General features: G+C 37.0%; 1 protein-coding gene across 3 annotated transcripts in view; it reads right to left on the reverse strand.

Moving 5' to 3' along the window:
- VAPA (VAMP associated protein A) overlaps window positions 1-17318 on the reverse strand; it is a 40506-nt gene extending 23188 nt beyond the window's left edge. Inside the window, exons 1-2 of one of the 3 annotated variants that reach the window (XM_019649963.1) lie at window positions 16994-17314; window positions 448-600 (exon numbers count right to left, since the gene is read on the reverse strand). In XM_019649963.1, coding sequence (XP_019505508.1) covers window positions 448-600; window positions 16994-17072 — 232 coding nt within the window. In that variant the 5' untranslated portion in view covers window positions 17073-17314. Of the gene's footprint in view, window positions 1-447; window positions 601-16993 lie in introns of all 3 variants that reach the window. The other 2 variants (XM_019649964.1, XM_019649965.1) reach the window with 2 other exon arrangements.
- Window positions 17319-18130: the final 812 nt, after the last annotated feature.

The raw sequence follows: 18130 nt of genomic DNA on the forward strand, positions 1-18130 counted from the left end.
CAATGAAAAGCAAAAATACCCATCTAATTTGATACAATCAACAAAACAGAGGCATTGTATATTTTAAGGAAAAGGTTTAGAATACTTCTATAGCTGCATGTAATATGTAATATTGGATAGAGATCTGAATTACAAAAATGATGTAATACTTCAAAGATAAAATAATAAGGGCAGAAAATGTGGTAGTGAGCTGTAGAAATAATAGATACAAAATTATAAATTGACAATTGCTTATAAATCAAGCCATCACAACATAAGGGTGAGAAATTTTCTGCAACAGTTTACAAACAGTAAGAGAACACAAGGACGGCATTAAAGGCAAAGCCAGAAAGACTTAAAAAACTTTTCTCTCCCTCCAGATGAAATCCTATTAATTAAAACCCAGTTAAAACATAATCATAAAATATCAAAATTCAAACTGCATAAATTCAGGATATGATGTGCTACCTGAAACAGTCACAGTCGACCCTGGGTCAATAATTCCACTGTTGGGCCTCACACAGTACCGACGAGGTGCTGTAGTCTTCACTTTGAAACATACTTTTCTATCCGATGGATTTCTCAATTTAAGATTTGTAGTGACTACATCTGTGAAGGGGCCTGTGAGGTTTAAAAACCAAAAACAGGAAAAAAAAAATTTAACACACACACACACACACACACACACACACACACACACACACACACAGCAGAATTCAAAATTAAAGGTATAAAACCTCAATTTTATTTGAAGTATGTATTAAGTCTATGTACATAAATAAACTAAATGACTAACAATACTTTTCTCCACGTAGTAGACTTACGAGTTTAATTTTCTTCATTCCTTACGATGTTTTACAAAATTTCAACATGAGCATGTATAATTTCTATCAAATAAAAGAATTTTAAGTTTCAATTTATGAAATAATTCAACAATTATATTCTTATAGTAGGTTAGTACGTTACTGAAAAGATCAGGATTTTCCAATGGTCTGCAAACCAGTGCACATCTTCAAATTCATTTTACTAAGCCAACTGCAAAGACCTATGTCTGAAGACACTATAAATCCAATGACAACAGTGCTCTTTCTTTAACTCAATTAGGTTTGATTCATTCATTCATTTATTCATTCACTCACATATTTGTTATTTATTAAGACCACCGTGTCAAACATCCTTCCCTAGATACAAAGTTTTTAGGCATTGGTTCTACACCCAAACAACATAAAATGGCAAAACAAGGAATACAAAAAAGGTGATCCAGTCCTGCCTGAATTAAATAAGTCTGAAACATTTTTTTTTTTTAAAGAGGGGAAAAGAAAGATTACAGCCATTTTTGCTCCTGGCTGAAGAAAATCCTAGACAAATTATACAGATTAATTTAGACAACAAAAATACCTGTTAATTTGGAGACAGAGAATAAAATTAAAAATATGTTCCAATGGGAAGCAAAAACCACACACTTCTAACACAAAAGCAATTTTAAAGAGTTTTTTTAAACAATTGGTTTTAAAAAAACTAGAAGACTGAACTCAAAGACAGCTATTATAAAGCCTATCTTTCTTTTATTTAAATAAACAAGAATAAGCATGTCTTTTAAAACTTTAAAACAAACAGATCTGCCTAATGCAACATGAGGAAAAGAAATTTCAAACACAAGGCCATTAAAAGGTACTTATTTGAAGTCCTAGTAAGTGAAATTATTTTATCATATGTTTAAAGTTTTAGAGTTATAAAATATTTTCTAATAAAGATTTGGATCTGGGATTAGAGGACAGAGATAGAAATTAGAGAATGTTAGAAGAAAATACAGAAAGGCTGAGAACCACTTACAGAAAAGAAAAAAACTTAATGTAAAACAGCCATTTAAATCAACAGGTATGCATGTCATTTTTTTGGGGGGGGAAGTATATATATATATATATATACAAGGTATATATGAAGTACAATCTTTCTAACAATTTGCTTTAATTACATGGCCAAGTTAATCGTTCAATTTTTGTATTATTTCACACCCTTTGCTTCTTCTTTAGTCCCAACTGCTTGAATTTTTGGATGAGCAGCAGATTAACAACTCTACCATATATTATTAGCATTTATGAAAGTAAAGGAGAAAACTAATCTGTCCGTTTTGCCATATGAATCCACAAAATGGTTGGCTATAAACACATTTTAAACTACTGATAAAAGTAGGAGTCTTAAAGACATAGATTCCTTTTCTTAACACTCTCAAAGTCCAAAAATTACTACAGATTATTAAAAACGTATGAAGTTTTTATAGGACTATGTCAACTAACATGCTAACATGACAAAAGAAACATTTCACAAAATTTTAATTTTGAACAATCCTATATTTTCATAACATAATTATGTAAATGTTTTTTAAGTTTTAAATTGAGTTTTTGTAATTCTCCCCAATTTACAGAAAAATACCAATTATCCAAAATAAGGTAAAATAATTAATTTTTAAAGCTGATTCAGAAAATAAACGTGTCAATTTTCATTAACATATGAATTCTGGAATAGTACTTAAACCTTATATCGCTTAGCAGGGCTTATAAATCTTCAGTAATAGGTTATGGTCCTTTCTAGACATAAAAATGCAGACTACCGACAGATGAAGATAGTATGTATAAAGAAAAAAACTCCACCAATTTAAAACAAAATTAACTGGATATGTTAGCCTTATCAAGAGAATGTAAAATTACCTATAATAAACCCACCTAATGAACGAGATTTTCTGCTCCATTGTATCCCTCTAACCAAACCTCTCAATAAGGGTAGATCCCTTATTGAGCCCATTTTCCCAGTTAAAATGGAAAATTAGCCAAGTACTGATGACCATTAGCATAAGAATAATCAGATTTAATAGTTTTAGGGGTCCTGGGAAGGAATATCAGTCCACTCTTGCGAGTCACAGAGCCCTTTGAGAATCTGATGAAAGCTTACTACCCCAGAAAAACATACACAAGCAAATATTCACAATAATTTTACATTGAATTGTTGGGAGTTAAAGGTGAGGTAGGGAGATTAAGGTGGAGGTGGGAGGCCTGGACCCCTGAAGCCTGAAGGTAAAAAAGACCTGATAAAAATCTACCTTTATAGACCAGACCCTCAAAAACAGAGGGAAAGAAAAACTATGTAATGTATTTGCTAAAAAATCATCCTAAATCCCAGGATGATATTGTCCCTATCAGGTATTTTCGCCTGACATGATTGGGTGGTGCACTTGTTGGTGGGGGTTGGGGGAGAGGAACAAGATCTTAGACATTCAGCTATGCCAGGGCAGATGCATATAGCAAAGTAGTATGCCCCAATCCCACCAAATTTTCAAATATCCCCCAAAAATTCATGATTAAATTTATCTTTTTCAGAAATACATCTATTGTGTAAAAGAGGAAAAAATTGTTCTTTCCTCCAAAACTTTAAAAGGTGAGCTCACCATTACAGAAAATTATTCTACCAACAGCAATGTCACACTCATGATACTTGAATCAACAATACAACATAGCTGTATCAGTGGACATTTTTAGGTGACACATTTACGTGATATTTATAAATATTATTTTGCCCTTATTTCAAAATGTTAAAGAAAACTGGTCAGTTCTCTATTCAAGTAAATCTTGCCTTACTTTTCTTAAATGCAAGCTTATTTGTTAGAAGTAGGTTACAAGCATCTTGCTACTTCATTGTATCTTCTAGTGTAGTCATGCCCAAACATTTACACAATCAAATGCATATTTCATTACAAATTAACTTTCTTTTTATTTCTCCCTTATATTATAGTTAGGGAATTATACTGTTAATTATGTATGCTGACAGGTAATTTTATTCATGAATTTTATTTCAGAATGGTAAAGAGAACATTACAAAATATATTAAAATAGGATGTTGCATCCAATAGGGTTAAAAAAAAAAAAACCACTGGATTATAGCAATAATCTAATTGAATACTTATACTCTGCAATGCTTAGGTGGTTAAACCATTAAGAAAAACAAGTAAATGGTTACAACAAAAGCCAGGGTTGGCCAGCCAAGTGGCTCAGTTGGTTAAGAGCGTGAGCTCTGGGCAACAGGGTCTCCGGTTCAATTCCCACATAGGCCAATGAGCTGCGCCTGAGCTGCCAACAGGTGGCAGGATGGCTCAACTGGTGAGAGCATATGCTCCTAACAACAAGGTTGCTGGTTCAACTCCCACATGGGATGGTGGGCTATGCCCACCCACAACTAAGATTGAACACACCTTGAGCTGCCAGCTGCCAACAGGCCACTGGATGGCGACTGCACTTGGAGCAGAGCTAGGTGCACCCTCCACAACTAAGATTGAAGAACAACTTAGCTGTTCCCCAATAAAATCTTTAAAAAAAAAAAAAGCATCCAGGGTTAACTTAATAGGGAAAGGAGGTAGTAACTGGGAGAGAGTACAAGGAGGGTTCTGGGATGCTGGCCTAGTTCTGTTTTGTCCTGAGCAGTGATTACATACATGAGCATTTACTTTTGATAATTCCTTAAACTGTACATATTTTTCCTGTATGCAAGGCGATAAATGTTTTTATCTTTTTAGAAAAGCTGATCTTTGATGTAACCTTAAAAAAAAAAAACAGTGGAAAGCAGGGATTTATTTCCCCAATTTTGTTGAGATGTAAAGCAGTTTTGATGAGAAAGTCAATCATTTAAACCAATGTATACAGAAAATAAACACTCATGTTTTGAAGATTTCGAAAATTCAATCCCTATGAATGAGGAAAATCCTGTCTTTGTTCAATATAAATGCATAGTTTAACATTTAGAATCAATTATTACAATAATCCATTTTAAGATTACCTGACAGTCAGGTATACTAATCACCAACCACAAGTACCATCTGATACATACTTCCTATATTAGAAATGAAATTTCACTGTTTATATGTAATAATATTCCATATAAAACAAGAAAACACCATATAATTCAGGTTACATTTATTTTACTGAGAAAGAAAAAACTACAGTCAAAATAACTCTATCTTGTAATTACATTGGTTGTCCTCCTTTAGTCTCCCTTTTAAAGAGTCATAACATTTCCTGTCACTAAGTATTCTGCCCTAACTCAACTACAAGTTGTTATTGCCAGTAAGCCAAAATCCTATTTCCAGCCCCATATTCTAACAATCAGGCAGAAATGTAACATATAGAAATATGGCCTCTGTGTAATGAGGCTTGGACACATGATTGAATAAACTTGGAACCTGAAATTTCAAAAAGGTAGGAAAAGTTTGGGGCAGCTCACCCAGAAGACTGCCCTTCCTCCTCTGCCTAAAATAATATATTTCCAGCATGAAACACCCTTTATATTCATGATGTATACCAAAAATTCTAGCATTCAGAGCAATGATTTCCTGTTAAGTAGCGGGACCTTTATTCTCCAAACCTCCCAATCTTAAAAGGAACCTTCCCATTATGCTAAAAATAGTACCACTTTGACTAAACAATTTTTTAAATGGTTATCATCCATCCTTATTTTGATATGAATTGCCGTTAAATTTTCTTGAAATGCCAAGCTGAGTTTAGTTGCAAAGAAAATTCACTTGGGGAAAAGAAAGGACAAGAGCAGTTAGCTTTTCCCCTAACATTTTGAAAACTTTCAGAGAAATTAAAATAATTGTATAGTGAACAATAACATATCCATTTACCTAGATTCTACAATTAATATTTTGCTCTACTTACTTTGAGACATAACAATCTACTCATCTCTGTCTGTCCATTCATCTATCCATCTTATCTTTGATGCATTCTAAAGTAAGCTGAAGACCTCAGTACACTCACTTCTAAACACCTCAACAGGCGTATCAACTTGAGTTCAGTATTTGCTTACTGTGAAGAGAATCAAATGTTAATTCAGGATAAATAGTAGTATATAGCATGCAGCATTTCAGAAATAGTCAAGTCCTCTGAGATGCAGCTGAAGAATAAACAGGCAATGTACATGAACATTCATTCATGAACTCTGTGGCATCCATTTAGGCTAGCAACTCAGAGGCCTGTTGAGAAAATTCCCCATGCGTCTCTAGCATTTCTGCACATTTTGCAAGTGGAGGCACTGGGGGCTTTTATCCAGACTATCTTTTCATGGATGTATTAAGTGGTGAACAGTCTTGAAAGACAATGTCTCCCTCCTGAGGATAGGTTTGTTTACTGTCCAGGATAAAAAGATAAGCTTCCTCTGGAAAAAAGGTCAGGCAGGTTTCCATGCAACCCATTATGAAAGATTCAGGTTCCCCAAACTCAAAGATTTCTCAGCTATAACACAAACCCCCTTACATGTGTAGCATCCACCTGAACTGAACCCCTTTGTGTTGTCGCCATGGAATTTGAGGGGGCAAAGGAAACCAACTCAAATAAGAAGCGCATGCTGCTTGCAGTGCCATGAATAATAACATCCTTTGTCTCTAAACCTAGGAATCTCATGTCTTCTACCAACAACCATAAAATTTTAACAGGCTAAATTTTCAGACCCTTCAGTTGTTGACAAGGTCTTACTGAGCTCTTTGCTATGAGGTAACTCTGGATTATTAATACCAGAAAGTGCAAAGTACCAAAGGGTGAATCTCTGAGGAAAAACATGGTTGACATAAACATGTGCATAATCTATACCTCTCTCATGGCACATCTCACTTTCTTTTATTATTTATTGATGTACAAGTTTTATCTCACCCAACAAAACTACAAGCCCCTTGAGAAGAAACATTCACTTCATCCCTGAATGAACTGGAGTAATTAACACAAGCCTTAAGTCGTAGTAGCTGCTAACATATGTGTTGAATGGATATACACATAGATTCTTTTTAATCAACATACAACAACAAAAAATATCAGAAGTATGCATATTTGTTTCAAATACTATGGCTCTAGATCTTCATAAATCATGTATTCCAATATTACATTTTTACTCCTTCATCCTACCTTAACTGAAATAGATTAGGTAAAAATCCTAATGAGAAGGCTAGATGCTCAGCTCAAATATACAATGTAGCTATAGCAATGCAGATGATGACTACTTCAGTGTTTCTACAAACAAATTACAGCTGTACAGTTTTCCAATTACATAAGGGTTATGCTGCTGAATAGTGTAATGTTAACTTAAAATAATCATGCATATGAAGTTACAGAATATCTACTAAGAATTTCCACAGTAATAGCGTGGCAGCAGCAGTTAATAGTAAAAATAGTGATAAACGTTAAGTTTTTGTAATAGCTACCCTTTATTTGGCGCTCACCGTGTATCAGTAACTACATGAATTATATCATTTAACCCTCATAACAAGCCTATGAGATACTTTTACTGTGTATCATCCCCATTTTACAGATGAGTCAACTCAAACTCAGAGAAGTTAAAACAGCTTGTTAAAGGTCATACAACTACAAAGCAATGAAAGTGGAAAGTCAAATCAGGTCTGACTCCAGGGCCTAAACGCTCATAAATTCTATGTATTTTATGCAAACTATCTAGCTATATTTATTTCCTAATTCATAAGTATTCCAGGTGGAGTTGTGCAACATTTAAAGCATGAAATTGCAGTCAAATCAGTAATATATGGAAAAGATTTTTAAATGGATTATTGTATTTCTCTTAGTCCCACAGGTCAACAATGAACATTTCCTGAAACAAGTATCAAACACTGAGAAAATATTTTACACGTATCTTTCTAAGAAAGCCCTAAAACATTTTCATTACCAATTTTAAAAATGAAGTCACCTTAATTTATGTACTTTTTCTATATATTTTTTCAAACATTGAAATCTCAGACTTTAGATTACTTTTTAACCCTCCATCAAGTGCAATGCAAAAGTTACGAGTTTGGGGCACAATGCATCTACTAGATGCGTGTATGACATTTACTTATTTAAATTGAAAATGAATGAAAACAACATGTAAGCATGCTTATTTATTCAGAATGAAATTTTAATTTGCCACACAGTAAAAACAATGTTTATTACATAAATTCAGTATAAAAAAATCAACAGAAATGCAAAACAATCTGTGAGATCAGTTGTGCCCGATGGAGGGTTAAAATCTAGATAGGATGCGAGGAAATAAAAGAGAAATGGATATTTTGGGAGAACATGAAATAAATGCTTCTAGCACCATTTACAGATCTAAAAATCTCATTAGATTAGAAGCCAAATATTTGACATGAAAAAATGATCACAATTATATTAACTAAAAAATTAAACTATATATGTGCAGTTACACACACAAAACATAAAAAGAAATATATCAAATGTTAACAGTGATAGGTAGGTGGTAAACCTTTAATTATTAATTTTATAATCAGAAGGGACTTTTAAATGTGTATACACATTAGTTTAATTTGTTCATAAAACCTTTTATTGGTCAAGTTCGTAGGGGAAAAAACTGAAAAGATTCGGAAAAACATATCTTCCAAGGATGTTGTCATTGAGGGTTTTGGTAGTGGGAACAGAATTCAGAAAACAAGACCAAACAACTCATCTTTCTCTACAAGTTATAAAAGTAAAATAGTTTTCATAGAGAAAACAAACTAAACAGAAACTATGCTATAAAGGTACTCTTATACCTTTAAAAGTATGACAGTCATTCCAATTCACGTCAGAAAGAACTCAATGAAACTTAACACATGCATGTACAATTGTTATTTGTGAATTGTTACAGAATGGTTATAAATTAGATTTACTTTCAGATAAATGTTTTTCTACTTGTCTTTATATGCCTTGATTTGTGAACTGTTCCTACATGGTTACAAATGCTAGACTTATTTTTCTATTGTATTTACTTTTATATAACTTGTCTTGTTAAAAAAGACTTCAGACTGTGTAAAGGGCTAAATTACTAACGAAAATAAATATAGGAAAGACAAATGTATAAAGCAATACAGGAAAAACAAATGAAAACAAAGGCATCAAGTCTAAATTTTTTTTCTCTTATTATAAAAAGCACTGTGTTCATTATAGAAATCTTGGAAAAACACAAAAAAGTGAAAATACAAAAACAAATGACACTCATATCCTAAAGTAGAGCTAATGATTGCTAACATTTTCTTTCCAATCTTTTTTGTTGCACATATAACCATAAATGGGCTCAAATTTATGCAACTTTTCAATGGAGGGATAGGCTGTTACCACCAAACATCACTAAAAATGAGACTAGACATTATCTACACCTGATGTGTTACTATTCCATCTATGAAGTATTTTTACCAAAAAATATTGAAACCTGAATCTAATCAAGCCCTTTAAATCTAACTCCAAATTTACAAGAAATACATACTAGAAATATCAGGAATATGGGACATTTTCCATGACATTCTCCTGAAAAATAACCTGGTCTTTTCACCAAGTAAATGGTAGGGAGCGGCACTGTTTCAGATTAAGAATATTTGGATACACTAAATAGATTGAACCAACCAACTAAAAATCAGGAGTACAACTGAGGAAATTTCAATAGATTACATATTAGATGATATTAAAGAACTGTTTTTGGTTTTATTAAGTGCTAATGGTGTCATGATTACATATCTTTTAAATGCCCCTTTTTTCGTTTATTAGAAATGTAAGGTCAAATATTTAGGCTTAAAATGTGATATCCAGAATTTGTTTTAAAATACTGCAGCAAACAAACAAAAAAGAAATATGGTAAAATGCTAATATCAAACTTAAGTATATGAAGTTATTAAATTTAAGTGTACAGAGGTTCATTATAATTTTGTATGAATGCAAGTTTTCCTAAGTTTTAAACTTTTTATCGAGTAATTTGAGTCACATTTCAGTTAAAATAAACCCAGTAAACAAGCATATGCAAATAATAGCCTCCCTACATTTCATTTTTTTTACAAGGATTTTTCTTTAGTAGTTACACAAAATAACATTACATTTGTGGTCTGTACACTATAATAAACTAGCAAACTTTTAATTTTCTTTTAAAACAACTTTTTATGGTTGAAGGAAAGCAAGCAAGACCCATCCTCTCCTATATTAACTACTATCAGCTCTGAAAGGAAGACACATTTCACTGAATGGTCAGTCAACACACAAAAGCAACAACAAAAAGAGAGCTCAGGAAGTGCCTCAGAAAATAAAAGGGTGCTTGCTAACAGACTAGACTCTCTTCACAGACCATCTATGCATGACACGGTTAAGGAAGGTCTTACTTAACGAAAATTTAAAAGATAACTTAGTACAGTAAACCAACAAAATTACCAACACTAACAATGACAAAATACCAAAGTTTGAAGAACTTAATCAAGGTTTCCCAATTCCTTGTGTTTCCACTTCACAGAAAAATGTTTTCTGTACTCAACTGTCAAATATATTCACAAACCTTTAGGGGCAGAACAGCCCCCAAGAAATCACCCAGTCCTATTCCTCACTTCAAAAATGAAGAAGGTGAAGCACAAAAAATGAACAATTTATCTATAGCTAGTCAGCTTGTAACAAAATACCCTACCATCCCTTTTCTGGGACTACAAAATTTTGAAAACACAACCTGCAAAGGTAGATGAAAAACCCTACTGAAAGTCATCCAAGACTAAAATCGTGGGAATTACAGCACAAATCATCTGAGTCTTATTAATGCAATCAATGTTTACTGAGCAATCATCCCATGACTGATCTCGTTACTATGGATATAAAAATAAAAGAAATGGGCATGTAGTTCACAGTACAGTTTGGGAGCAAAAAATACATAATAAGCATAAATACTATATATATAATGTGGTAAGTACTGTTTTCACAGGGAAGCACAAACTTCGACAGTGGCATGAAGAAGGTAATGACCAACTTAATTGGAGGAAACAAAGCCTTCACAAGAGGAAGTGATTCTTAAACTGGAGACTGTCTAACAGAAATGGGGGAGAACAATATTCTGAAAAGATCATGTGTCAAGTCTTGCAACAGCTTAAAGTATTTGGGAAAATGGTTTTATATAACCAAAGCTATGGGTAAAAGAGAAACAGACACGTAGGTAGTGAATTTTGGACTTTTTCAAGTACATAATGAGAAAATAGTGTGGGTTCTTTTTCTTTAACCAAGGGAGCAACAATATCAGGTTTGCATTTTTCAAAGGGTAGTTCTAGCAACAATGTGGAAGACAGGCTGGAGAGAGAGGGACACTAAAGATAAAGGAAATCAGCCGCTGACTAGTAAAGAAAAAAGATAATCACCTGAAGTAAATTAATTATCCAAAGCCCAAACCTCTCCTCGAGTACCACATCCCTATAACCAAATGCCTACCAGTCACCTCTTCATTAACACCTTGAAAGGACCTGAATTTATCTAAGGTATCTAATGAGATCACGATCTTCCTCCTACCACTCTCCCACACACCCCCAAATAAAATGAACGCATTTGGTCCTCATCCAGACATCCACTTTCTTAGTTCAGTGCATAACACCACCACTTCTCCAGTTATGTAAGCCAGAAATCTCAGATATCCAAGATACCTCTATTCTCAGTGCTCATATTTAACAGACTGCCAAGTCTCATTGGTTTGATTCTCCTTAATTTTTCATCATCTCGAACACCATTCCCTCAGTCCCAAGTTGTCACCTCTTGCAACTGCCTAATTCATCTCTATCTCCCCCTCTAATATTACTTCAAATTGCTACCAGAGATTATATATAAATACAAACGTGATGTCACTACATTACCTCTACCAATAATACCATTCCCCCCACTTAAAATCTTTCAGTGGGTTAGGATAAGAACAAAATTCCTTATTTAAACCAACATCACACTCATCTTGGCTGTTTCCACTACTGTCACACTGACTCTTTCAGTCTTGTAAGTAACATGAGATGTTATTTGACATCTTTTCCCTCCTGCCACAGGATCTTTGTACATGCTGCTCCTACTGCATTTTCTTTTCTTCCTCACCCAGATAACTTCTAGCCATTATTTTATATTCTCATAGCACTACATATATCTTTATAGCTATATTCCCTCCTTCAGATTATCTGGTTAGTGTCTATCTCTTCCATTAGAATTCCCTCATGAAGATCAAGAATATTCAAAACCGTAGTTCCAACATTTATTCACCACGCATTACATATAGCAGAAACGCAAATCTTTATTGTATAATTGGATGAATTAAAACAAATAAATTTAAAAATACAGATCATTAAAGGGGACAGGTTCAAGGGATTTCTGAGATGCAAAAATACACATTTTAATTATTAGATGTACAAAGTATTTCTGATGTAATGATGATGCCACCAAAAATTTTCAAAATAGGAAAAGAAGAGTAGGTGTGGGTGCTAAAAAACCAGTTGGTACGTTTGAAATGCTGAATAACATTCAAACCCAGACAGTAAGTAGTTTTCCAAAACAGACTGAATTAAAATACAGGTTTGGGTGTATAACAACATGTGCAAAGAGAGGCAGGAGGAGAAAGAGAAGCCCTCAAAACGAGACTGAACAAGGAAAATTTACAGAAATAAAACTGAAACCACATCAGAATCTCAGAAACATCAGCATTTAAGAAAAAGAAGACCACAAATTAGACAATAAAGGGAGCAAAAAAGAAAATCAGAAGACAACTGTATCATAGAAGTCAAAAGAATTAGTTTTTTTTTCTTTTTAAAGATTTTATTGGGGAATTGGGGAAGGGGAACAGTGTTGGGGAATCGAGGAAGGGGAACAGCCAAGCTGCTGTCCTTCAATCTTAGTTGTGGAGGGTGCAGCTAGCTCAGCTCCAAATCCAGTCGCCATCCGGCCACCCGACGGCAGCTCAGTTTAAGGTGCCCTATTCAATCTTAGTTGCAGGTGGGCATAGCCCACCAATCCATGAGGGAGTCGAACTGGAAACCTTGTTGCTAAGAGCACACCCTCTAACCACTGAGCCATCCAGCTTCTCTGTGGCAGCTCAGGGCAGCTCAGCTCGGGGGCAGCTCACTGGCCCATGTGGGAATCGAACTGGCGACCCTGTTGCTCAGAGCTTGCGCTCTTAACCAACTGAGCCACTCGGCCGGCCCCCAAAAATTAGTTTTTAAAGAAGAGGAAGTGTCAATAACGTCAAGTACCTAAGAAAGGTCAAGTGAGATAGAAATTGGAAATGATCAGTGCAGTTAGCACTCAATAAGTAGAGAGGACAGAGACAGTAATACAGTGGACAGGAGGTAAGGAACAGGAGAACCAGGGAATGAACATGGACTATTTTTCCAAGCTGACTGCAAAGAAAATGAAGGTCGGGGAGGGACATGTACCAGAAGGAGTTGGGAGTCAAAGAGATATTTTGTTTGCTTGTGAAACAAGGAAATATTGTGTTTTCTTGTGAAATGAAAGACTTAGGTATATTTATATGGATAAAGGAAGCCAGTGGTTGAAAACATGAGTGGGAAATATCTGATGGAACATGGTATAAGTATGAATCATGAGGGCTTTTATCTTAACCAGCAAAAATAGCATAACAAACAAGCTTAGATATAAGAAAGATTTTTCTTTCTCAGGGAATAAAGTATGGATTATGTGCAAATGAACAGGTGTTACAAGAGGAGATAGCACATCATGGAAGGATTTGTATGGCCCAGTAAAAGAAAAAAAAATTAGACTTTTATCCATTGGGCAATCTAGTTATTTGAAAGCTTTTAAGGAATGAAATAATAGATGACATCTATGTCTTAGGGGTGGGGAGGGTGGGGGAAGAATTACTCCAAGGGTTTGATGAAGCCACTGTGAAACAGAAGGTCATCTCAAACATCTAAAAATGTGCCAGATATCCAAGAGTAGAAACATTCTATATCTTCACTTGTGCTTCTTCTTAGTGATGTGCTGTTATTCAAAAATGCTCTGATGGACACATCACAGGTCCATTAGTCCCTAAGAGAGCTTAATTTTCTTTATTGATTTCTTATTCTTATAGGCCACCTTTGAAACAATGGTTTTGGTCTATTTTCCTCTTTCTCTGATCGTTAAGGGAAAGAATATATTTGCAATTTATTTTAGTATTTTCTAACTTTGTTCTTCAAACTTTCCTCCAAAACTAAGGATAGGTAGAAAAAATAAAACGCAATATAATAAAAAATAAGAAATTTTACAACAGTAAAAATTTTAAGGACAAAAATAGTCTCTTACATGTAATAACAAATTTCAAATCTTAATTCTAGGTCAAATTACTGCAACGATTTAAACAGAATTTGAAAATACCTATTTCTTTTTCTTTACTAATGTAACAAGAGCTACTTTAGAATCCATTACATCATTATAAAAGCACTTACACATATTAACAAATAAAGCAACAACTTTTTAATACAATATTGACATATGCAGAAAATGAATTAAATTGATATCTGCTTCTCCACAATTGTGCTATGTGCTGATAATTCATATCACCATAATTATGTTATGCATATACCAGAAAAATTCATCCATTAAATGAGTCACTCTTGGAAAAGCCTATCATCAAATGTAGAGTCAAAATAATTCAAATAAACCTACTAAACGGTGATATTTTGCAAAACTACCCTTTAACAAGACTTTTACTTAAATTAAAAATCATAGGTGATTTAAGGAAGGCAGTTAAATGACTTTTTATATCATCAGCAAACTAAGCATAAAGAGATTGTTGATTCTAAAGAATCTCCTTACTTAGTGTTAAAATCTGCACTGCAATACAGAGAGGATACCATCAAAGCTAAGTACTTATTTTTGACTAAAAGAATAACATTAAGGAAGAAGGAACCAAATAACACCAAATGTCACCTCCTAATTCATTCTATCCCTCCTCTTTCCAGTCCTCCCCATTACCCCACCTGTAAACGGAAGCACACAGCAAACCTTTGGGTACCTAAGTGTAAGCTATATATTCTCTCACATCAGTGGTAGAGCAAACCACTAACTCCCTTGCCCAACCCTTTCCACCTTCCCCAATCGAAAACAAGATTCTTCCTAGAATGCTTCCTAAAGGAATGAGAGGGCAGGGAGGAAAGGAGCTTCTTTCCTCATAGTTGTTTTGCCTCTGGTATAACATCTATATATGCCTTTGCTGTCTCCTTCACTAGCGTCGGAGTTCTTCAAGGGCAAAGATAAAACCTATTGCTTTTTACTGTTGTTTAATTGTATGTTTTCCCCATTAAACCACAAACTGAATCTTTTCTCCACCTTGCTTAGTTAGCACTGAATCTCTAAATATAAGCTGATGCCTACTGAATGAATTACTCATTGCTGAATACTCCTAATAAATACAGGGATAGCACAAAGCTTTTCAGTAAGTGTTCACTAAATAAATGACCCACTTGAATGTGTCCCTATAAACTTTTCAATGAAACACTTTTTCAGTCAATTTTAAAAGGTAGTCATTGATGGCCAAACTTTTAAAAATTGGCCTTGTGAATTACTTTCATCCATAGCACTAGAACAGCCTGTTCTATAATCAGGCGCTAATAATTCTTCAATATCTAAGTGAAATATATGGATAAGTCATTGTGTAATGTTTTTGGTTAACTTGCTTCTCTGCTATTATTAGTCTCTTACTATGGCAACATTACAACTCTTAGGGAAAAAGCTTCAAACTCTGGGTATTTCCTGGCCTAAAACTAGTTTTAAATGCTTCTAAGTCCCTAATAGCGATACACACATGGTTATCCAATAAAGGAAATTTCCTCTGTAAACTCAGCCTTTCAAAAAGTAAAAGCAAAATACTTAAATTCTGGAAAGAATACACACCATAAAGATTTACATTAAATTCCTCCAACCTAAGATAATGACTATTTGAATTAGGTAATTTCATGATTACCCACAGGTTTTCTTTTTCTTTCAGTTAAAACTTTTAATAACCATACCACACACAACAAACTTGAGACGATAAAATGCACTTAGGGCCCTCAAGGTATCTCGTAGTTGTCTCAAAATCAAATCCTTACCTAACAAGTAGCTCACTTACATTTCCATTCAAATATCTGCAAGTGCACTAAAAGCTTGCAAAATAAAGGAATTATATAATATTACTGTAACATAATACCAGAATACAATATTTTAAAATTCCTAAAACTATTTACAACTTGTCCTATGAAAAACAATATAATTGTGCTGAGTGACACCTTATCAGCCTTATCAGGGGTTTGTTGAAAAACCGCATATGTCTTTACAAAAGTCACAAACACTTAAGATTCCGCAGCAAAGGAGCTAAATTAAAGGGCTAAACAAGAGCAGACAAACACCAGGTCTGCTCTATGCGGAAGGTAAGCTGAAATGTCATATCAAGTGGACCAGGAAGACGTCTACTATTAACCTCCTACTATCAATTCTCGGGCTGACGCAGAGCTTTCCTGCCCGCACGCGCTTGGGTCTCTGCCAATACAACCGGGTAAGTCATAACCAGAAGACTTCATGGGCTTCTCCGCCTCCCTAGCGCTTGAGGTACCTGACAGCCGATTTATAAACTGGGCAAAAAGGTAGGGAGCGAAACCCTCCGCAGGGGCCAAGGGCGGGCTCCACCCAGCCCCTCCTCAGAGGCGGACTGAGGCAACGGAGGCCGAGGAGCGGTTCTCTCTCGGAACCGAGTCCAGGGACTGCCGCGCCACGGCCTGGCCTGGCCTGGCCTCGCCTCGCTTCGCTTCCCACAGCCTCTAACAGCCCGCGCGGGAGATGGAGGCACTCGCGCCAGCCCCAGAGCCCCCCTTTCCACCGCAGACCAGAGTGTAAGCTCTAAGGTCACCGCCCACCCACACCCTCCCAGACAACGCGCGACGGCCCTCGGGGGCCAAGGACAAGTGCCAGGCGCGGGCAGCACCGAGAGGCGCCCCCGCGGAACCGCAAGATGGCGGCGTCGGCGCCAGGGCCGGGCAGCTCCGCCTCACCCGGGCTGGCGCGCGCACCGAGGCGCGAGCGGCCGAAGGAGGGAATGGGCCGGGCTGCGGGACAGGCAAGCAGAGGGCTGGAGCGAGGCGCCGCCAGAGAATGAAAGTGTTGGGGCGTGGGGGAGGGGACGCTCACTTGGGCCCCGGCCTCCGACCTTCCCTCCACACCCACCGCCCGCCTCCTGTCAGGGGCTGCCTTTCTCCTACCTTTGAATTTGAGGTCTGTGGGCGGGTCCAGGACCAGGATCTGCTCGTGCTTCGCCATGGCCCCAGAGGCGGACGCCATAGGAGAAAAAACACAGAGCGGGGGCGCGCCCGCGGCGGTGGTTTGCTGGCTGCGGGCGGGAGACGACGGCGACGCCGGCTCAGCCGAGCTGTATGATGGGGCCAGCGCACGGCTCCCGCACCCCGACACCTGCCGCTCTGTCACCGGGTCGGTAGGCCTCCCGCTGGGTCGGCAACTCCGGGTCTCACAACTGACTCCAACCTCACACCAGCCGTCGCGGCCACGCGCACTGCGATCCTCGGCGCCCCACGTGACAGCTTCTGCGTGCCTACGTGCGCGCCCCGGCAGCCGGGACTTCCTAGTGCTGGTCCCGCCCTCGAGTCCTGCCCTACGCGGCGCGAGCTGGTGCGCCTGCGCACTTCCGGCCTCGTCGCAGCTCGGCCGATAGCCCAGCTGTCAAGGGAACAGGTATGAAGAGGGGGCAGAACTAAGTTCCGTGGAACGGACGCCGTTCGCATCGCCAGAGAAGGGCACAATCCTCGGTCACGCTTAGCTGCTATTATGAAACTGGAGAACCCGCTGTGGCAGTGCATCACCATCTCCCAAGCGGGAATACCTACTAGAAGGAAGAAGTAGACTCATTCACCACAACTCGCAGAATTCTGTGTGCGGAGGGCGGAGCCGCTGTCTAGGGTGTTTTTGCGGCACTGCGCGATGCTTGCTGGGAATTGGAGTAGTGGCTGTTCGTGGACGGGAAGGTAGAAGGTCTGTTAGAGGCCAATGGGGTTAGGGGGGCGCTGACCCTCATTTTGGCTCTCCGATGGCCTCTCGTCTGCGCTAAAAAAGAAAAACCAAGACTTTTGGAGACTGACCCGAGGTCCCCTGGTTAAAAAATAAAAATATGCTCTGTGGAAAACATGCCGGGATTTGTCGGTTTGCTCTCTAATCTTACCCGTCCCTCTATTAGTAGAGGTAAATTGTGCGTCGTATTCCAATCTAATCTCTTCTGCTTCCTGAATTCTCCAGTGATGCAAAAGCAGATGAGAAAACAAACCTCATTTAAAAAGAAAACGCGTCGTTGGGGAAATCTGACAAGGCACACGTATAAAGCTAGAAAT

The sequence above is a fragment of the Hipposideros armiger genome, unplaced genomic scaffold (genome assembly GCF_001890085.2).
Source record: "Hipposideros armiger isolate ML-2016 unplaced genomic scaffold, ASM189008v1 scaffold_136, whole genome shotgun sequence".
Lineage (NCBI taxonomy): Eukaryota > Metazoa > Chordata > Mammalia > Chiroptera > Hipposideridae > Hipposideros > Hipposideros armiger.